Below are 22,982 nucleotides of genomic sequence, written 5' to 3' on the forward strand. Positions count from 1 at the left end.
TATTGTCCCGTTGAGGTAGAAGTCTACTGCATGCAAGCAGTACAAAGCTAGCAGTGATCAAAAGCGCCATGGCCAGATGATGGGTAACACAGTGGTTGACACTGTGTTTTCAGAAGGGTTAAAAGAATGTATAAAGTATCATCTGTTCTTTCTCCAGTAAGCGTGAGTCCCTGCGGGGGCAGATAATGTTCAGTCACAGGGTTGATCGTAGTTAGTCTGTGTTCTTCGATGACCTGGGTGGGTGAGAATAGATCTTTATATTTATCATCACAAAATGACCACCTTGATGGTGTAATCTGTAAAGTATCTGTACTTTACTGTACAGATAAAAAAATCTGTAAAGATGACAGAGGTAATGTTGATGAGGTGTATATGAGTTTGAGTTGAAAATGGGATCCCTTAAGCAACTATATGGAAAATAGAAGGAGTATATGCAGAACCAAGTGTTAAAGATGGATCAGGAATTATAAAACACCTAATAACTGCCTGAGCTGCTGGTTTTGCACAAAACTTGCACCTTTATTTGTGTGGACTGTTTTGAACAAATGCAGCACCTGTTCACAAAGAGTACAGATGCTGAGTGTGTTGATAAAATTATTTCTAACAGTATTGGCATTTATGTGGTCAAAGTTAGGCTTCAAAATTTACTGTCAGAAAGGGGTAGTTCACACTTAACACTTCTTTCTTCCATGTGTTTGATACAGATCAACAGTGACTTAGTCCACATTTGCAACTTCATCTTTGCAATTGGAGAGTCTAGAAGAAAAAAAAAAAAAACAACCAAAACCCACCAAAATGGAAAGCTCAGTCTCTGGGGTAAATAAGCACCAAAAATCCACTGGAAAAAAGAGGAAATCTGAAAATGCCCAGACATTCCTTTAGGCTTTCAATAGTTGCATATGGCATCTTGTTGCTGAACATTTAAATTCACAGTCTATTCAGAACACATTTTGAAAAGGTGGGAAATAGTCACTGTCACTACACTCCAGATTTGTTGATCGTTTAAAGGGCCAGTGGGGGAAGGAACGTGATCACGGTATATAGTATTGGATCTAATTCTGCGAAGACAGCTGAAATGAGTATTTTGAAACAAAAAACTTCACACAATTGGAACCAGGAGGTTATGACATTTCCTAAAGCATTTACAGTTACTTCTTTAGTACTGATCTATGGTACTACTCTTCTACAGATTACTTGAATATATTACATTATAGCGAAGTGACTGCATCCAACGATTCATTAGTGTGTAGTTCAACGTACAGTGCTTTTAAGGAAATAAAGGTTTGAAGACTCAAGTTCGTCTCTTTCTGTCTACAACCTGATCATGACTCCAGTAGTTTTCAAAAGTCTGCTTGAGATTAGGCCCTGATGAGAGCAAGGTGCATCATAATAATAAACGTTACAGAAATTTTGTGATTTATCTATTCCAGGTTATGTGACTACAGTCTCCATTTGTCTTGGCAAGTACAGCAGTTGGTGCTCAGCTACATCAGTTTTGATTCCCTTCAGTTCCCTAGTAACACATTTTATGTTGTATGCCAAGTTCTGGTCTAGGTAGGTCCATTTCTGCTTCATAAAACCAAAGGCAGGCCTAAGAACAAAGTGTGAAGTGCTGCTACAGGCCTGTTAGCGGTTCCTTTCAAGAGCTTCCTTCTAGCTGAGAAAAAGATGCCAAAAGAATTGTATCATCTACTGAGAACTTCTGAATGCTTCGCAGAAGACACAATTTTTCTTCAAGGGGCTCTTGAAATCTCTGAAAAATACTTTTACTATTCCCCTGATGAATCAAGTCAGGAGCACTGGGCACACAGATCAACTTACTTGATGTTTATTGCTGTAGATAGCAAGCCAGCTCTGAGTTCCATGCTAAGCACATGCTTGTTTTCAGTGTCCTCTGGTCTCAAAAGATTGGACACAACGGACCTCCTGTCTGGCATGTTTTCTAGACATAGATTTAACATACTTTCAACTGAAATGGAAACTTCATTCTGGTGACATCCTTAAGGTTTCCTAGTTGTTGGTGATCTCAGCAGCAGATTTTGTAGTACGCTTACATATATTTGTGTGTTTATGTACATGCTTGCTTACGTGTACCACCATGGAGTTTTAGAAGTGTCACTTGAAACAAGAGCCATAGTGATTATTCATTTTCAATAAAATAGGCTACTTAGTTGTTAGATGTTGAAAGACATAAAAAAAAAAAGTCCACTGCTTTGTAAAAGATAGGAGTTTATTCCCCCTTTTTGCACTCAGCCTGTGTAAGCACATACACAGTTTTGCTAGCTTGGGAAAATCCTCACTGAAAGCTGCACAAATGTATGAAAGCATATAGCGCCAACATGCTTGTGTCAAAAAAAACCCCAACCAAACCACAAAAGAACAAACAGGTATTGTAAGATGTTACAGTGTACTGCGAGATCTTGCTGTGTGTTGTAACTTTTTTTTTTCATTACCTCCATTGCCTATGCTACCACTGCCTCTCTCTATGGGGACAGACACTCCGAGGACAATTCCTGCAGGGATGGAATCCAGTGTCCCCTACTCCCTTTGTTCCCTCAGACAATGCTAAATCATGGAATGGTCAGGTATCACAGTATCCTGTAGGAGCAGCTGTCCTTCTATCCAAATATTCCTGGCCTGCTTTGTATATCGTACGTAACACATAGTGCTGCAGTTCCCAGATGAATTTTTTGCTGCACCCCATCACTTCCCTGCAAATTTAAATGAATTTAGTAGTATTGCTTAATGTACTGTTTCTTGAAGTTGCCAGAGTATGTTTATTAATGTAAACATTAATTTTTGGTCTGGGAAATTCATGACAATTTTCATGTAAAGAGGTAATCTGTAACAGAGCAATCCCACAACAACAAACCCTAAATGTTAGATAAGCATAATTTTCAAAGTAGCACATGTACAAACACAGTTAAAAAGCACAACATTAAAAAGCTGAAGCTTCAAGAATGATTGTATAGTAGGCAACCAAAATTCAACAGACAGGCACAGTATTTCAGACACGTTTCCTAAAGGTAGCTTCTTACATGTTTTCCCAGGAAGGGGCTGATCTATCGTTAAGCACTGTAAATCCTGAATAACCTCTTGGACTGCCTTATACATGAAGCTGCAAGAGAGAGATGAAAAAAACCTTTGACTAAAGCTGTGATCAAGACTGTAAGGATATGTATCTGGAAATTCATCAGGAGTGTAGCAGTAAAACTGTTCCAAGTGTGCAACCAAGGCCCTGGGAAACAAGGTTTGCTGGAAGTAATGTAGCAATTCAGACAGTTCAGTTAGACGAAGTAAAAAAAGTTAAAAGCTCTTGGTCACAAAATCTTTCACATCTAGCACAGATGAAGCAGACAGGTATCACATAACAAAGAACTCATGTGCCAGAAAATCTTGGAACCCCCCCCTGCCCTTTTTTTTCCCCATATTTTTCATTCTGTTAGTCTAATCAAAAACGTAACTTGAATATTGACCATCTTCATCTTAATTCTGAACCAAAGCGTAACATTTGCATGACTAATAGGAAATAGCATTCCCCTTTTGAGCTGAACATCTTGGATCTCTTGTAAGTACTGTGAAAAGGAAAGTAAGATCTTACAGCTACCACAGCTTTTACGTTAAAGCTACTTCATAAAACTTACACTTGTACAGTTCAGAGTATTTAAATTGTAAGGTTAAGAGACCTGTAATGATCATCTAGTCAACTGCCAGACTAGTTCAAGACTGACGAAAAGCTAAAGCAAATTAAGGACATTGTCCAAAAGCCTCTTACACACTGAGAGGTGTGGGGCATCCACTACCTGTAGGAAGCCTCTTCTAGTTTCTGCTGCTGTCTGTTCTGTACACCTGAATTTATCTCCTACTGTTCAATATGACTTTTTCTTTTAAAAATCATTTAATATTTTACAACATAAAGACACTTGCTATCAACTGGCAGAGTATTCCTGTCATTAAAAGTTAAGTCATGTAAAAGCTTTTGTTCAAGCCATTTTGCAAGATAAAAGGTATTCACTTATCAGCGAAACACAACACCTATATGGCAGTTAAGTATTCTACCCCTTGAAAAGTCACCTAGTTTTAGAGTAAGACAGTAAAAGTCATAAAACAGCTAGGTTTCAGAAAGGAAATGGAAAAAAGCTGATGGAAAATGAGGTTAATGCCATTTTCTTACCAGGATATTTCACAAGGGTTAATATTAACCAATGCTAACTAGTAAGCTTGTGAAAAGCACTATTGAACTTAACAGTTCTCAGGGCCCCTCTCTGCTGACAAAAACCATGGTCAAGAAACAGACTAATTGTGTTGAAACACAGAAACGTTGGTGGTGTGGATGTCAGTGTTGACAGTCACTGAATCACAGCCATATCCTACATTTCCATCTAGATGACCTTAAGTGCTGATATGGTTTGACTTCTTGGTGATCTGTTTTGATCTGAGCTATGTCAGAAGGGCTTCCTGCAAAGATCCTGTGCACTATAGACTTCAGAAAAGCAGTCAAATGACAAACAGTGTAAAAAGTTTTATTTGCTGTGTATCTTGCAACAATTCAAGTGTTACTCATCCTCAGCAATTTCTCAATTATAGTCTGTCACAAAATATGAATAAAAGCACTTTTTTTTTCTGCATGTGCTGTGCCTCTCAATGTGCCAATAAAAACAAACAATTACAGCAGATTAAGAACAAACTTACAGCATTCCTTTACTTTAGCTGGTTCTGAAACAGAGGCATACTTTTTTATTTGAGAGTCAACTCCAAGGGACTTAGCTAACTGCACAGCATTTTTATCATCACTGATTAGAGTCCCAAGAGCCACAAGCAACCTGAAAATGGCTTCAAGATCTTTAACAACTTCCATAACTGTGCCGATTACTGATAAACATTGAGCTTTGCCCTCAACGTTGTTGACTTTATGTAAGCATACAGCATAGTTCAATGTCAGCGTAGCAAGCGCAATGTGGATGTTCTTATTATTGCTTGATTTCATTTCTATTGCTTGTGTGATTATTTCATCCCTCTGTTCCATCATGAGCTTCTGGCCTGCCTGGCTGACAAAACAATTGCAGAGAGCTCGAAGTGCCAACAGCTGGTTTGCTTGCTTTCCTTTAGGGTTCAGAAATTTAAGGAGAAGGATGATAAATTGTACATGATCCTTTTCACTGCAGAAGTTCTCATTCACAGTGGGATGCCTGACAGACAATCTAAGAATGTCTAGGGCTGGAAAAACAATATCTAAGAAACAAAACAAAACAATTTAGTATTAATATTGCATTATATGCAAGTGTGCTGGTAAGTTTCAGACACAGAACTTCTTAAAGCCCTAGCTTTGGGAACAGAAAGTAACAACTTTCATGCAGAAAGATTCACATAAAGCACAAGTTGTCTGAAATTCATAAAGACAAGTACTGACAAACCCATTCTAGTTACACTTTAATTACTCACAAAAGACATGCTCCTTAATTTAGATTAGCAAAAAAATCTTGAAAATATTTCCTAAAAACTCTTAAGTGATAACACTAAAGGCAAGCACAAAATACGGTAACTAATCCAAAAGGTTTCTGAAAGCTGCTCAGTGACTGTATACCCCTACACAGGCAGCATCTCCCTTTGTCCTCATTCCATATCCCATAGTTTAGTAAAACTCCTTACAGAAAGAAAAATGAGGGGGGGGAAAAAAATTAGACTACCTTAAACTCTGCCAGAATTTGCAAAAGGGGGAGTGGGGAGAGATGTCCTCAACTGAGCTGGAAATCCTTGTTTTCTTACAAGGAAACTGAGCGTTTGTTCAGTAGTTCCCCCCCAACTTTCGCAAAACAGCCTAAGCGATGGTACATAATGAAGATGAATTTTCAATACCAAAATATTCTTCCCCTTAATAAATCTTTGACTGCATTTTCAAGAAAGCAGTTCATTTAAACAGCATGTTTAAACATTTAAATTGCATGTTTAAATATTTCTATATGCAATGTATACTTTTTTCCCCAAATGTGCAGTAACCAAAACAGCCTTTCCAATCCATCCATATTGACAAGACATTATCAAATGAAAATGTATCAGCTCTGCTTGCATTCATTCAGAATGTCATTTCACTAATGCAGTTCTGACCACATAACCTAGCTTCAGTAAGAACTTCTTTTCTACCATATTAAGCAGGAGCTACTTTTGAGATATTTTTAATAAAATTGATCTCCATAATTATTTTCATCTTCTATTTGATAACAACTTAGGACTCCAGCCTCACGCTTCTTTGCTCTATTTCCAAACAAACCGCACACTTGAGGATGCTCCTGCTAGTGAGATAACCATGACTCTTTCCATCAGTTTTCTCCTTTACATTTCATACTGTGCTAACAACAAAACTTGACAACCAATTACCAATTTCACAATTCATGCCTCTGCCCCTGCTACTGACTGGTGCTACCAGCATCTGTTTATCATCTTCTGGTTTCTGCTTGGGTTATAAACTCTTTTGGGACAGACTCTGAGTAACAGCCAGCATAGTAAGACTTTTGGTTTGTGGTGAAGTATTGATGAGGTGACAGTTCAAAAAATAATTGCAAGTGTCTACCTTCTGGCCAGTTAACTGCTCTCCACAAAGTCTGAATTTGCTGTGCCGTAGGTGTTTCTGCAGAGGTGTTGCATGTTGCAGACAATAACTTTTCTAGGATTATCAGGTCATCCTCTGTAAGCTTATGTTCTTCACTTGCATTTCCATTAAGCTCCTTTAATTTGCCTGTAAGACCAACAGAAAAGGCATGGCTTTCTGACATTAGAACTTCACAAATCCAGATCTTGAATGGAGTACTACAAAATCACTTTACAAACAAGTTACAAGTATCGTACTTGTTTTGGACAGCTTTAGATTTTAAACATTACTTTTCTCAGTTTCATCATTTTCTAATTTTAATTTTTTAACCATCACAATGCAACACAAAGACTCAGAATTCACATCTTAGCCTACATGCAGGCAAAAATGCACTAAAGAATCATAAGGCCATTAGTTTTCATGACTGAAATATAACTCCTTTTTTGCTCTTTTCTATTATTAGGTAGTAGAAACAATAAAGAAACAGTATGTTCTTGGTGTGATCACAGGTTTTGTATTTTTACCTAAAGTAAATGCTTACCATAGGCAAAATATGATTGTACCATGTCCTATATTCAAACGTCAATGTAATTTAAAAATCAAAGTATTGGAAATATTTTTATGTACGTCATGCTACACTAAAGGGATCTAGCATTAAGCACCTGCCAATCATGGTCTGTCCACAATCGATGAAAAGACGTCAACAAACACACAAGAAGGCAGCATTACATTAGTCCACCCTTACAGAGTTTTATAGTATGCACAAAAATCAACTGTGGGCCCTTTATGAAAAACAGCCATACAGCTCTTAAATCTATCCCAGTCCAGCCATAATATTTACAAGTGTATTTAACCATGCACTATTACAAAACTGCGGGAAACTCAGTAAACCTAATTTTCAGATTCTAAGCTTAACAAAACAAAAAAAAATAATCACAAGCCACTAAGCCTGTAACCAATAGTTACCCTTCAAGACTACTGGACAAAACTAAACTGATGCACTATGTTTTTAAGACTAAGTAAAAATTCTGCTTTGCTATAACATAGGAGAATGAAAGTCAGATACTCTTGCTCTTCTCCCTCTACAAAGCTCTGTGCAAATCTAAGAGGAGGCTAAATTATTTACTAGCAGCAACCTGCAGAAAAGTTTTCTGGTTTGTGAATCTCTTATCTTCTCCCTTAACAAACACCAGAGTGCAAGAAAATTCAGGGAAACAGGACAAGGCTGACTGAATATTCTTGACTGATATTTTTGAACAGAAAAGGAAACCTGAACAATAGGTAGATGAGCAATACTGCAACAGAAGGCCCCAGAGGGTCCCAGAGAGACCTTGACAGGTTTGAGAAGTGGGCCCACGTGAACCTCCCTCAGGAGGTTCAAAAAGGCCAAATGCAAGGTCCTGCACCTGGGTCCAGGCAATCCCCAGCATCATACAGGCTGGGGGATGAATGGATTGAGAGTAGCCCTGAGAAGGACGACTTGGGGACACCAGTGGATTAAAAACGGGCCATGAGCTGGCAATGTGCGCTTGCAGCCCAGGAAGGCAGCCGTACCCTGCTTGCATAAGAAGCATGGCCAACAGGTTGAGGAAGGTGATTCTCCACTCATGAGACCCCGCCTGCAGTACTGCATCCAGCTCCCGGGTCCCCAGCACAAGTAAGACATGTACTTGTCACAACAAGTCTACAGTAGGGCCACAATGATCAAAGGGCTGGAACACCTTTCCTATGAAGAAAGGCTGGAATAGTTGGTGTTGTTTAGCCTGGAGAAGAAAAGGTTCTGGGGAGACCTTGTTGCAGCCTTTCAATACTTAAAAAGGGGCTTGTAAGAAAAATGGAGGGAGACTTTTCATCAGGGCCTGTAGTAATGGGTTTTAAACCGAAAGTGACAGTGGAGCAGGTTGCCTAGAGAGGCTGTGGATGCCCTATCCCTGGAAGTGTTTGACGTCAGGTGGGATGGGGCCTCGAGCAAGCTAACCTAATGAAAAATGTCCCTGCCTATGGCAGGGGGGTTGGACTAGATGATTTTTAAAAGGTCCCTTCTAACCCAGATCATTCTATCCATTCTATGATTCCATGACTGTAAGGCCAGGAGCTTTCCCTCTCCAAGAAGCTAGATAAAGGTGAATAGTTTTTCTAAAAATCAGAATTTCTTGTTTTAAGTTTCCTCACCAGACTATATAGATAACTACAATATTTTCAAGCTCTATAAATAAAGGGGAGAGAAGGAAGAAAGAGAATTTTAATTTGGTGATCTTCAAGACAGGTGCATTGTGAATACAAACTAGTTCTGTAAAACCCTTAAATGTACTAAAGTACTCTACAGAAACATACTGAAATAAACTGGTGATTAACGGGTAGAGATTCTGTGGAAATTTGCAGGAAATACAGAGGAAGAGAGAGAATAAGAATGAAGCATGGGAAAAGACAAGGTAAAACAAGCCAATAGTAACTTTTACCAAAAGTGTGTCCAATTACTAAATTTTGTACACTGCCTTTTCTTCTTGTTACACAGAATGTTCCTTTTAAATATAAATAAAACTCAAAAGATTACATTGTATGGCTATCTGGTGAACTAAAATTTTCACGAGCAAAACCAGAAAGGGAGTGCACATGACCTGTATACCCAGCAGACAGTTCAGATGTCCTAGCTTGATAAAAAAAAAGATGTCAGACAATAGCAGATAAGCAGAGAGGGGAGGGGGAAAAAAAAAGATAACCTGTATTAGATAAGGGTTCTTGTGAAATTTACTTATACTTCTAAGCATTCAAATACATGCACCATTAAAAAGCAATTAATGCAATTTTAAAAGGTCAGAACCAACAAGCAGCAGAAAAGCTTTAGGAAATCACTTAGCTTTTAAAAAGATCTAACATGAAGTTACTTAAAACAGATGAAAAATAAAACCAGCACTGAAATTAAAATGCTGACCCAGTATCTGTGTAGGATTGGCCTTGTCAAAGGTGAAAGTATCCTTCTTCGGAAAATAAATATTTTCAGCTTGAGCTGCAGCTAATTGGTAGGCGCCCGTTCCTACATAAAGGAAATACGAAAAAGTTCAGCAGTGTACCAAAGTGTCTCACATAGAACAGTATCCTACCAGTAAGTCTCTCCTGCTGGACATGTCTCAGAAAAATATATTTAAAAAAAACTAAATGCTTATGCAAGTAAGTGTCATTCCTTACGTTATTTTTACAGTCAAGGGTTAAAGCAATACCTTCAAAAACAGTTTTCCCTCCATGTAAAAATGTATTACACAAGTGTAAATTATTAATAGTGATTTCTGAATTACATGAACTAAATACAGGTATTCATAGGAATGGGTACAGCAGTTACACATGAAAATGGCAACAATTATTTTAGAACAAAGATCCCTTCTGCCCCAAATCTTATCTTTTCATTACTTTCATAATGAATATGTGAAGTATTTATATACTGGAAAATTTGCAGGTATGACAAAGTTAAATCACATGCAATAGTAGCCTGAAATCTCTTCAGAAATAGAGTAATAAAAAGCTTTAATCATGACCTATAATGATTTCCTAGTATCACAGGTGAATTAGTGGCTGATACTGTGTAATTTCCATTAAGTACACATATCAGTTTCTTTGATCAACAATGTAATGCACTAGGAAACTAAAAAGTCCTCTCAAAAAGCTTACTATTGTATATATTAAAGCTTCTGCGCATGATTCCTGCATGTAAAAGAAGGCTCTGTTATCCTATTTTGTGAATAATTTGCAGAGTATAAGCAGCTTCAATCCGCTCATTTTTTTAAATTACATATAGATTTGCATCAATATATAATCCATGTCAAAGTTAAAGTCAAAGCAAAAGATCAGGGATGATTTTCATTGGTAGGCATCATTACTTACCTGTATATGGATCAGCTGGAGCTACTGCATTTGATGCTGAACTAGGAACATAGCGACCAGCACCTGAATAGAGACATAAGGCTTTTTAAACATTATCACTGGTAAATAGGTAATGTATACCTGTATTTAATAACTAGTTTTCAAACATCACTATTACAGGCATTATTCTGCACTAAAGGAATTCAAAAGAAGTCTTCAACACTTCCTAAAATTTCGGGATTAAATCTATGCCTATGTGTGAGGGTGGTGGTGATAATGGCATTTGCAAGCTAAGTGACCCACAGCTGGGAGACATTTTGGCATGGTCTCTGGTACCCACTGGCGGCACAGAGGCCCTCACCAGATACCTTATCTGTGACAGGCTCCAGGGGGAGGGCACTGCTGCCCAGGCCTGGCCTCCCTCTGTGCCTGGGGCCAGCAGCTGCTTTTTCTGTGGGAGGTGGACTTCGACTCTGTGGCACTGAGGCCTCTGGTGAAGGAACTGTAGGGTCTTGCATCTGCAGACACCACAGCCTGAGCCACACAAATCAAGAGAGGAGAGATAGCTGGAGACCACAGTAGAAAATGAACAGAGAAAGACTGACACAATGGGGAAGGCCAAAGGCTGCAGGTTTTGGCAGCAGTACAGAGGCTTCACTCCACCTGTAGTTCTGCAACTGCAGAACAGGCACAGTGCCCTGGCACAAGTGAGGACTCTCAAGAGGGGATGCATCAGAGCCAGGTGAGACTGTACGTCATGTCTGCAAAACGGGGAAAGGTAAGCAGCAGTGATGGGAGGCTTCCTCCTGTAGGGTATGGAGGCACCCATCTACTGACCTGACCTGATATCTTGACAGGTTGGTGTCTGCTGGGGGCCAGGATGCTGCAGGGAGACTGACAAGACTTGCCTGGCCTTCAGACTACTACCCTGCTACTCTTCCACAAGTCCTGGAGTCCTGCCAAGAAGTCCTGGAGAGTATCAAGAGTGATTAGAGAGCTCTATAGGCAATGGTAAATGGCCCAAGTGGTGGTTTTTTTGATGCTGCCAGCAAAGCAAAAAATATTTGAGTAGAAACAGACTCATGAAATGGGTCAGAAATTTGCTGCATGGCTGGTTTTGCAGGCAGGACTTTGGCATCAGTGACTACAGGACCCTCTTTGGGGAGCAAGAGCTACTAAGCATGGATGGGAGAAGTCTGACAAAGCAAAGCTGGAACACCTTTGTAAACAGGCTTTCTAAACTAGAAGATGGACTTTAAACTAGCTATGTCAGGGAGAGTTAGAATCTAAGATTTAGGGTGGAAGGAAAGGAATAATAAAGAAAAAAAAAAAGCTACTTCTGTGAACATACCCATTCCCACGTGGCCATGACTATGACAGTTTGACAAAACATAAGGTTTAAAACCTTACTTCTCTACCAGAAAAGACAGTGACAGGATGCAGACCAGACAGCAGAGGGCTCTCCTCTGCTAAACATACTTTGACAGTGGCAGAGTCCACCTCACCAGTCTGGCCCACACTACAACCTCAGATGGAGAACTACAAGCAACAGCGGTCTGGAGCCAAACACTGAATGCAACTGAACCTGAAAAAATACACATCTTAAATGCTATCAAGACAGATTATGAATTTACATTACCTGTGAATGGATCTGCTACAGGCAGTGTGCTTGACCCAGTTGAAGAGCCTGGAACATAACGTCCAGCACCTAGTGAAACAGCAAGACAAGGCATGACTACTATACACAGCTTAATGTTTTAAAACGTCAATACTTTTCACACAGAAGTAGCTCAAAAATAAGGCCAAACAAGAGGTCTTACAGTTTATTGTAGCATTACAATAAATCTGATCCTATGCAGGCAAATGCCCCCTGATGCAGAACAAGTTCTGCCTAATTTGAGTGTCAGAAGTTTTCTTTTCTGTGGCATATGCATTACACATTTGAACACAGCCAAAGGATGACCGCAGCTCCCCAAATTACATATGAACCTGATTAGCCTTATGTTTACATTTCTATTTCATTGCAAGAAAAAGATTTAGCTCAATTATTTTAATGACATTTTATTCCTAACTTCATCTTTGTGAAACTAGTTGAAATAAGTGGTTTATGTTGTAGCTGTGATAAGCAGGATGTAATTGATTAATGTGGTTCACCTTGTAAGTAACTTGTTCCATTTCCTGCCCAAAAAAGGGTCATTTATGTATTTTGCTCAGTTTCAGTTAATTCTCTAGCTAATTTTTTTTATTTATTCATTGCCTTAACAGCACTCTTAGACTAGTATGAAAAGTGCAAGGTTTTTCCACCAGGAAAAAAAAAAAGACTGAAAAATACAACTGGCTTGATTAAAATTTTGTTGAAGATTTGTTCCAACAAATACTTCAGAAGTTTGTCAAGTTTGCATATTTTTCTTGTCAGATTCATCTGTGCCTTGCCCTCAATCATTTGTGGACATGAAAGTCCTGTACAAAAAGTGCAAGACCTACAACACTGAAGTGTGCCTGAGCAGTGAGGTGGATTGAAAACTTGACTGCACAACCAGTCTTGGAGGGTAGTGATCAGTGGCACATCTAGTTGGGAGGCCAGCCACTGGCGGTGTACCCCAGGGGTTGGGAAGCTGGGCCAGAGTGCACCCTCAGTGAGTTTGCTGATGACACAGAACTGGCAGGAGTGACTGAAGTAATCATTTAAGTTTCAGTTCTTTACCTGTATATGGATCTGAAAATTGAGCACTTGTACTCAACAGTGTTTGCCCCTTAGTGTTGTCCATAATAAACTTGGCCACCTGATCCAGAAACATAGGATTTAGGTCATTCTTTTGCAGGAAGTTGTATGCAGTCAGCCAAGGATCATCAGTGATACTATATGGTAGTTTGTAGGAAGGCCCACTTTCATTTACATCAATTGTGAAAACATAGTCATACTCCTTTAAGCAGAATAAAAATAAAAATAAATTAGAATTTGTCAGCATTTTTTCCGTAAGATGTATCAAATGAAGACTAATAATGACCAGGGCTAAGCCTAGAAACTTTAATACTGCTGCTTGCAGCCTGTATTAATAATAGTATCCTACACAGCCTGCAAGTAAAAAAATACTTAAACCATACTCTGTGTTTTCCAGAATTCTTTGTCTCATGAAAAGCAGGGTAGAATAACATATCATGATAATGTCTGTGCAGAATACAAAACAACAGATACATCAGACAACTCTTATGGCCAGCTGTGGCTGCCTGCAAGGGTATAAGGAAGTGAGATGCCTCAAAATACTTTCATCTTAAAAACACACTTGCAAAACTAGAAAACAATAAACTCCTAAGGTTTCATTAAACCATGTGAGACATAAAATCAGTATTTCCAAGACATTCCTTTTGTAGTGGCAAAAACCAGAGACTTTTCTGTGTATATTTCAGTAAAGGAAATATTTCTCAGCTTATCTGTCTTCAGATTCAGAAGTTAATATAGAAAAGGAGCACAGAAAGCCTGGTACCTAGTATTTTAGGTAACCCTTGCATTTTAAGTTTTACTGTTCACTTCTTTTGGAAAGGAAGTTAAAACTAACTTTTCAAGATAGTAACTTTCTCATTTCTCTACTAATAGTTTCTTTCCAAAATAATTTGTTTCCATTGACTTGCTTGTTTTACAAAATGTGTTTCTAAACTAGTAAAGTGAGTGGTACTTATTTATACTTCTGAGTTTTAATAGATCAAAGATGACAAAAAAGTACCAAGTACATATTTTCTATATTTATTTTATCTACGCAAAGACTGGACTAAATTTTTAATGGGAAGTGAAGCATTTTACTTAGGAAGCAATAAAACCAATTAAAGTTGGCATATACCTTTCCTTCAAATAAAACCTTTCCAGATGTTTGCTGCGTGGCTCCAGAAGAACCAACAACATCGCCAATCTTTATCCATCTCCGTTCACTAACACTCCACTGATACGCTTCTACTTTCCCATTATCTTTAATAAGCCGTGTCTGTCCATCTCTCGTTCCTGTAGACAGGAGTGTTAAGAGTTTGAACAAACTCAACAATACAATTTACTTTGAAAGAAAAAAAGGAAATATTCAAATAGTGCTCAAACTTAAAGATTAAAAGATAGTTCACCAACATTTAAAGTCACAGCACAGGAAGTAGCTAGATACTTGTGGTTTAACCCCAGCTGGCAACTAAGCCCCACACAGTTGCCCTGGTGGGACGGGTGAGAAAATCCAAAGGGTAACAGTGAGAAAATTTGTGGGTTGAGATAAAGGCAGTTTAATGGGGAAAACAGAAGCTGCTCACACAAGCAAAGCAAGACAAGGAATTCAATCAGCAATTCCTACCAGCAGGCAGGTGATCAGCCATCTCCAGGAAAGCAGGCTCTGTCACGTGTTAACGGTTACTTGGAAAAACAAAATGCCACGACTCTGAACATCCCCCCTCTTCTTTCTTCTTCCTCCAGCTTTATATGCTGGGCATGACATCACACAGTGTGGAACTCACCTCTAGTTAGCTGGGGTCAGCTGTCCCAGCTGTGTCCCCTCACAACTCCTTGTGCCCGCCCCCCGCCCCCCCCAGCCGACTTGCTGGCGGGGTGGGATAACAAAGATATCCCTGAATTATTAGCAGTTTCCAGCACAAACACAAAACATAGCCCCATACCAGCTACTATGAATAAAATTAACTCTAGCCCTGCCAAAATCAGCACAATACTATATGCTGCAACAAGAACAGCAGAAATCTTGACAACAGGATTTTATAATTGTGGTGATGATATCTGACACCAGACTAGAGTTGCAAAAGCAGTCCTTAAGTATTCCAGAAGTTTACCATTTTCCTAGGGAGATGACCATCAAGAAAGGTGATATTCTCCCATGGTCTAACAACTGGAAAGCTTCACATGATTGCAAGATTTATGCCACTTGCTGATCAGGGCCAAGGGCTGAGGTTACTGGTTACTTCACCTTGGGATAAAGTATTTGTCTATTTAAGAGTAATCTTAACTGCGACTGCTTCCACTGTATTGTCAGTAATCTCCTGAGTACTTTGAAAGTGCGAACTGCGTCAAGATTTAACTATTTTTCAAGCCAAAAGCTAAAGAAAAAAATTTGCAACTACTGTTCTTTTAGGAAAAAAATTCCACATCCAGCACTACTTTTAGAATTTCCTGTATCATATACTAATGGCAGCTGGCATAGTGGAACCAAAACATCTCAAACACACTGCAGCATCCTGAATTCAACCTTTATCTAAATTATAGGAGAAGTATTATTTACCATTTTAGTTTAATTTTTTTTTTTAGACTCACCTTCAAAAGAATCAATGAAAAGATATTAGAGCAAAATTAGGCATTTTTTCTTCAGCAACTCTACTGAAAGAGATCAAAGCCTTGATTTTTGAAACTACAGGAAGTCTCAATACCTCAGAACCAAGATCTGGAGACATCTCTAACATGACAAAAGAACAACAACTTACCAGGTTCCTCAAGATGTTCTCTTCCAGGAAGGTCATTAGCATCAATGTCTCCTAAATCACCAGTTTTAGGGTCAATGGATGCTTGGGAAAGCTCATTTTCAAAGGCCTGAATCTCCTCAGCACTTGCTGTACGTTCCAAAGACTCTGTAAACACTCTTATAATTCCATCACTGAATGGAGAGAAAACATTGAAACAGAAATAGTAATACCCTATCTATAGTATCATTTTAAAATCAAGGTAGGATATGCCTATCAAAAGGGCTCTTTATACAGACAGCACTTGTAAGTCCATTCTCAGTCTGTTCATGGTTTACCACATTCTTGAAGAACTCTACCTCTGCTATTAACATAACAAGAGGTTAACTTCGTGGATGAAGTACAGCACATGTTTAAATTTAATCCCCACACATACTTTGATGGCTGTATTTTTAAATGTAGATGAAACTGAAATCCAAAGTGAAGCCTGCAATTTCATCAAGGGTTTGCAGAGTTATATCCAAAAATACACTGACAGTGAAACCTCAATACCTTGCACCAACCACGATGTCACCATTGTCTAACACACAGCAGCACCATACAGACTGAGCTGGGAGTCTGATTGTTTGAGCACATTCCCCTTGTTTCCAGATTCTAAGAGATCTATCCTCTCCAGTAGTTACAAAATCTGAAAAGGAAAAAAATATTAAAACTTCTAGAATTTATTTTTAGTGCACTGTGATACTAGATACCATTCTAGAACAGGGTACCTAAAAGTCAGAACTGTCAAAGAACCTTTCTACAATTTAATACTTATCTCAATTGCAAGAATACTGCATAGTTGTGGTGCATAAAGTGCATAACTGCAGACTAAGCAGCCAGATAGGAATTCAATCATGCTTGAGACAAACAAAATAGATTCCTTCCTCTTTTTAAGAGTTTAAACAAAGAACTTTGAACAATTTTGTAACCGTCAGTATTTTATCTTACACTGTATTTCCATACTTTCACATTTGCTTTAAATTCAGATTTTTGCAAGGTAGGTCTGCTTTTTCAGGAAGCACACATAAAGCACTCTCTATAATATATATAACAAATTATATTAATTAATAATAAATAATAATATACTCTATACAAAGGAGCCTGTAAACTCCTCAGTGAGGAGTTTTGAAGCATAGGACATTTATGACATTCACATCCACTAACATACATGCACTTTACCTGCTGAACAAACGCCCGTGTCCCATACGCCACACAAGGTCACTGACTTGAGAGCTTCTTCTGCAACTGTCTGCAACAGTTAGTTCTGAACCTCTAAACTTCTAACTCTGAAACCAATGCAACTAAGCCCCACACATAGAATTCTTAACCTAATCTATTTATAATGTATTTCGAAAACTTTCTGTGGAACTATCTAGATTTCCATTACTTCAAACTGGAAAGCCATGCATTATCATTTTAGTACGCTGCAACAGTGCTGAAATACAGGTGTCAACCTAGACGATAGTTTTGCCTGTCACTTTGCCCAAGTTTCACTTAAGCCTTACGATTAGGCCTAACCCAGGACCTTTCATCTCATCTACTGCCAAAACAATTCTGCCAGAGGTGTGAGGGTATGATTTGGAGTCCATTAGAGAAATTGTTTTAATTATTTACACTAAAGGAAAGAAGTAAATTAAACACTACTGAGTTCTTTAGTTGTGGCAGCTCCACAAAACTACAGAATGCCTACCTTGACACTTCATTTTGGAAGAATGTTGGGTAACAGTCGCAATAATAATCCTACCTTTACACTGAGGGAAGACAGAGATGCTGTATATATAATTTGTATGTCCGTAATACACCTGCAGACACTCGCCAGCGATCTGCCATCTTCGAACACTAGCATCATTAGCACAGGAAAGGAATTCCACTTCACTGAGAATAGCTAAACCTCTCACACAATCTTCATGTCCTTTATGAAAGAAAGGAAAACTTTTAATGTGGCTCTTCTTTATATTAGCAGCAATAGACCATTTCTATTTAGTTCACATCTAAGTCCTGCCAAACAACTTTCATTATAGGAGCCATTAAAAAAAGAAAAGCAATTCATTGCTCACTACTTTCTGGGGAAAAAAATCTAGTTCTTTTAAAAGTGATGTGATTTCTGAGCATATAACATAAGAGACTTTAAAAATCCTAGGAATTTTTCAATTTATCTACAGCTTTGTGGTGCTTAGCGTTTTTCTCTTCTTAAAAGAGCACATGACCCGGATGAAATTATCATCTTCAGGAATATTTACCAGTGAATGTTCTTTCACATCTGCCTGCCTTCCACAGTTTAATAGTTTTGTCAGCTGAACCAGTCAACATTAATCCCTGTTCAGGTAGTATTTTCACTGCCCATATTGCAGCTGTGTGACCCTGCAAAAAACAACACTCTTAGACTCGTCAAAATCAAATTCAGAGTACCTATTTTACAGTTATGTAGAGGAACTCCATACCTTTAATGTCATCATACATCTGTCATTCAACCAGACCTTGGCTGTTGCATCCCATGATCCACTTAATAGTGTGCCAAATTTCCCAGATGAAAGGCTGCAAACTGGAATGAATGTTCAAATCAGCACTGACAAGTGTCCTGCATTGCCACCAGTCTTATGCCAGCAATTTAAAGAGATTTACACGGTATTAGTAGCATATTTGGCGTTAAGAAATTTGAGGAAGAGTTAAGTGGAACTGCAGTTGCACTGAACCACAGAAGGAACTTAAAAATCTCTTCACTTTAGATTACAAAGTTTCACATCTTTTTGCCATTCACATTTTTAAATTTCTCTTAGTACTAAATCTCTTCTCAGGCTAGAATATGTTGACAAACAGGTTAGACAACTAGTCAAGACACAGGATTAATGCAAAGGTTTAGTTTTGATAATACAGAGAAGGCTGAAATTTCATCAATGTACACTAACTTATGTCCTCAAGAAGCAAGATTTTGCACAAATAATACTTAGCTCATCTTCTTAGAATGCAGCTTACCAAGAAATTGTAGTGCATTAAAAATTTTAGCAAGAAGATAATCTGAAAATGCTCCAGTAATACACAGGTATATAACTGAAGACATAGAGTGCTGATAACGTTTACTAAAAAGTTTTAAAAAAGAGCTACAGCATAAATGGAGTACCCTGTCCATCTGATTGTTCATAAAAGTATGGTCTTACGTTTCTTGCTTCTGTTACTCCCCAGTAAGAACCAGACAGTACTCTACACCACCACTTGTCACGTCCTACTTTTTCCCCTGCTTTAAAACAGATTTTACAACTAATGTAATTTTACATTTTTTACTTTTTTACTTACTGTAAAAATGGCTACTAATACATTTTTGTACGGGAATCTACAACCTGTCTAGAACGCCTCATTCCTTTTCACACCTCTGAGGGGAGGATGTCACATGTCCATCCCAGGTTTCTGATAAAATAGATAAGCTATTCCATGCCTCTTTAAACAGTGACATTATTTTCTTTCTTTCTCAGATAAACCCAAGATGTTTGTAAGATAAAAATACATTTTAGGCGCTGCTTGGCAGTCAGGGTACTTTCAATCTGGTCTCCACAACCATTCTTTAACACAGTTTAAAGATCCCCAGAATCTCCAAGACTTGAAATGTTTATTTTTGACAGCCTATAATTACATGATCAGACAGTTCAAAGGTCTATTAAATAGTACATCAGCTCACAAAAATAAAAACTTGGTATGCTAATATGAAAACTGCTGAATCTTTTATATCTGGAGAAAAGGTATACAAAAAGTTGGTTTAATATGTCACATGTTGCAGTGACCTGACCGAAGAGAGATGAAATTTCTGCAGTGAGCTTTTAGTGTTTACTGTGTATTTAAAGTTCTGATTAATATTAGATCCCCATCTAAGTAATACAATGGGCAGTGAAAACTTGTTTATTTAGGAAGCTGACTTTTTCTACTTCTATCAATTTTGACACAAAAATTAAGCTTAATACATGGAGAACTAAATTAACTTCTTAAAAATGCAACTCTTGGCAACACATAAACTGCCATGTGTTCACACATATAGTAAAAGCTCAAGCATTCATCATTGTAAACTTGAAATTTTTGCCATGAACTGTCACTACACAAACTGAGATTATAAAATCCTATTTGCAGAGACCATAATCAAATAGCTTGCTACATTAAATACCAAAGAAAATAAAAATAAAGTTCTGTAACTTCAACAAACAAATCATGTTAACTTTTATGCAACACACTCCAAAATAAAATGACTACATACCTGTGTTCTTATGACCCTTAAGGATGTAAAGGGGAGCTGTGCTGTCAACTGTGAAAATGCAAATATTATGATCATTGCCACCAGTTGCAATCAGCCCACGAGGATAGAGGTCACTTGGAGGTATGATGCACACACAAGACACAAAATTTGAGTGGCCACTCATACAGTGCATTTCAGTAAAACCCCTGTTAAGACTAAACATACATGGTAATCAGTTCAGAGTCATGACAAAAGCAGTACTTATTTGAGGCACTGAATTAAAATAGTTTTTTTTACACTCCAGCTCTTGAATTAGTAACTGTGCTTGCATTTTGCTGAATAAATACTGTGGATGACCTAGAAGGACTGAAAAACTTAAGAGAAAAGTTATATCCTAGCATCCCAACCCAGTAAGCAGTATTTAAAGCCTTTCACTTGTTTTTCAGTAATAGTAGGCTTAGAAGGACTTAGTTTTGGTTTTCCTTGCTCGCTGGCAAACACTATGCCCAATTCGATCAGAAGTAGTTACAGATTGCCTTCCTGAAATCTTTTGCTACCTCAATATTCAAGTATGTATCCCAATACACTCTAAAATAACAGAACACATCAACGAAGATATTCTACTTCCTGCCAGATCTACTCACTGGCTCTTAATTAGGAGCACTGTAGGTAATGGTTAAATAGATTATAACTGAGTCAAGCAGCACCCTTATTTCTTATCATGAGTAAGTTAATCATGTCTTCCTCACACAGTCCTCTGAAATGATGGGTTAGAATTAGACCTCCTTTCCTGCAGTAAATTTCTAGGCATTTTAACAAATTCTTCCCCTTGTGATGACAGATTCAACAAGACACAATTCGATTAGTTAGTCTTATAGCTAGACCAGAGGGGGTCAACTAGAAAGTGACAGCGATCAATTTAAACACTTGTATGTATTCAGGTAAATTTGCCAATTACCTCTTTCACCGAAAGGCAGTAGAAAGTGTATTGGGTTTGTGTGGCAAAATTTGGAGGGTAGGGCATGAGGCTACGGGAGCGGCTTCTGTAAGAAGCTGCCCCCATGTCAGATAGAGTCATGGCCAGCTAGCTCCAAGAAGCCAATATACCCACTGCTAGCCAAGGCCGAGCCCATCAGTGATAGTGGTAGTGCCTCTGTGATAACATAGTTAAGAAGGGATAAAACAAGTCTGCAAAACAACCTGGCAGCACAAGAAAGGAGTGAGAATATGTGAAAGAAACAACTCTACAGACATCCAGGTGAGTGAAAGAAGGGGAAGAGGTGCTGCAGGTGCCAGAGCAGAGGTTCCCCCCCAGCCCGTGGGGAAGCCCCCGGTGAGACGGGCTGTGCCCCCAGCCCCTGGAGCCCCCGGGGGAGCAGCCCCCCCCCCGCAGCCCGGGCAGGGCCCCACGCCGGGGCAGGGGGACGCCCCGAGGGGGCTGTGACCCGCGGGCAGCCCGCGCTGGGGCAGCTCCGGGCAGGGCCTGTGGCCCCGCGGGGACCCGGGCTGGAGCCGGCTGGGCCGGGGGGGCTGCGCCCCGCGGGGGGGCTCACGCTGGGGCAGGTCGCGGGGAGCTGCAGCCCCTGGGAAGGCCCCGTGCTGGAGAAGCTCACGGAGGGACCCCGGAGCGGAGCAGGGGCGGTGTGAGGAGCCTCCCCCGGGGCGGCAGCAGCGGCAGGGGCGGCGTGTGAGAGACTGACCGCAGCCCCGCTCCCGGCCCCTGCGCCGCTCGCGGGAGGAGAAAACTGGGAGCGCAGCTGAGCCTGGGCAGAAGGGAGGGGTGGGGGGAGGGTGCTCAAGATTCTGTTTTAGTTCTCATTATCCTACTCTGATTTGACTGGTAATAAATTAAATTAATTTCCCCATTCGAGCCTGTCTTGCCCACGATAACAGCAAGGGCGCGGCCGCGGGGACCGGCCCGGCGCGGCCCGGCTGCCCCTCCGCGCCCTCCCTCCCGCACGGCGCCATCCGCAGCGGTCGCCCCGGCCCGGCCGGCGCCGTGGCCCGGCACTCACCCGTCAGGAGCCCACAGCCGCGCAGTTCGGTCCCGGGAGACGGACACGAAACCGCCCTGGGGGAAGAGGCCGCGGGTTAGACCCCGCACGTCCTGCCCATGCCCCACCAGGGAGCAGCGAAGCCGGTAGCCGCCGCCCTCGTCCGCCATGGCGGGAGGCCGCCGAGGTGTCCTGACACAGCAGCTAAACCCTCCGATGTGGCCGCCGCCGCTGCCACCGGAAACCGCCAAGCGCCGCGCCGGAACCGGTGTCAGCGGGCGCGCCGGCGGGGGCGGCGGGCCTCCACGTCCCGGCAGGCGCCGCGGCGCAGAGCGGGCCGCCGTCCCTCGGCGGGCGGAACCAAGCCTGCGCATCTCGCGATAGCCGAGCGCTGCTCGGCGCGGTGGTTGCTGCGATACCGGCTCCGTTGTCGGCGGAGGGTTAATGGCTGCTGGCGAGTCCGGTGAGAGGGAGAGGCTACCGCGGCCCTGCGGGCCTTCCCGTGCTATAGCGGTGGCCGTCGGCGCCGGGTGCCCCTCAGTCTGCCGGCGGCGAGTTTCTGTAGCCCCGGGGGAACGGCGGTGCTGCCTGTCGGTTCGGGTGGTGGCCGGCGGCACCGCCATCTCAGAGGCCCCTCCGAGCGGCTGCCTGACGGCTTCGGCGATCGAAAAACCGCCTCTGTACGCGGCGGCTGGGGGGAGCTCCTCGAGGGGCTGGTGACCGCCGCCGGGCTGTGCCAGGGGTCGCACAGCCGGGGGTTGCGTTGGTGAACGGTGGTGCGTGAAGGGCTGTACCCAGGTAACCCCGGTGGGTTTGACGGCAGCTGCTCGCTTCGAGTGTGTGTCACAGGCTTGAA

General features: G+C 40.7%; 1 protein-coding gene across 1 annotated transcript; it reads right to left on the minus strand.

Annotated features, from left to right (window-relative positions):
• Positions 1-2,748: 2,748 nt before the first annotated feature.
• Positions 2,749-22,577, minus strand: PLAA (phospholipase A2 activating protein). Its single transcript, XM_037372995.1, has 14 exons — positions 22,148-22,577; positions 20,154-20,347; positions 18,358-18,458; positions 18,157-18,277; positions 17,661-17,828; positions 16,427-16,562; positions 15,899-16,068; positions 14,278-14,435; positions 13,146-13,365; positions 12,081-12,149; positions 10,463-10,525; positions 9,519-9,620; positions 6,569-6,733; positions 2,749-5,232 (listed from the first exon to the last, which is right to left on the minus strand). The coding sequence occupies exons 1-14, from the start codon at positions 22,498-22,500 to the stop codon at positions 4,667-4,669; spliced, it is 2,586 nt and encodes an 861-aa protein (XP_037228892.1). The 5' UTR covers positions 22,501-22,577; the 3' UTR covers positions 2,749-4,666.
• Between the last annotated feature and the right edge of the window lie 405 nt (positions 22,578-22,982).

This window comes from Falco rusticolus, chromosome Z, assembly GCF_015220075.1.
Source record: "Falco rusticolus isolate bFalRus1 chromosome Z, bFalRus1.pri, whole genome shotgun sequence".
Lineage (NCBI taxonomy): Eukaryota > Metazoa > Chordata > Aves > Falconiformes > Falconidae > Falco > Falco rusticolus.

What these genes read in the sequence shown, in the direction of transcription:
- PLAA (XM_037372995.1), bottom strand. Translation starts at nt 22,500, where the DNA reads ATGCGCAGGCTTGGTTCCGCCCGCCGAGGGACGGCGGCCCGCTCTGCG. An exon ending in CGGCTGTGGGCTCCTGACGG is followed by an intron (nt 20,348 to 22,147) that starts GTGAGTGCCGGG and finishes ATGTATGTTTAG; the next exon opens with TCTTAACAGGGGTTTTACTG. An exon ending in TCCAGCTGATCCATATACAG is followed by an intron (nt 9,621 to 10,462) that starts GTAAGTAATGAT and finishes TCCTTTATGTAG; the next exon opens with GAACGGGCGCCTACCAATTA.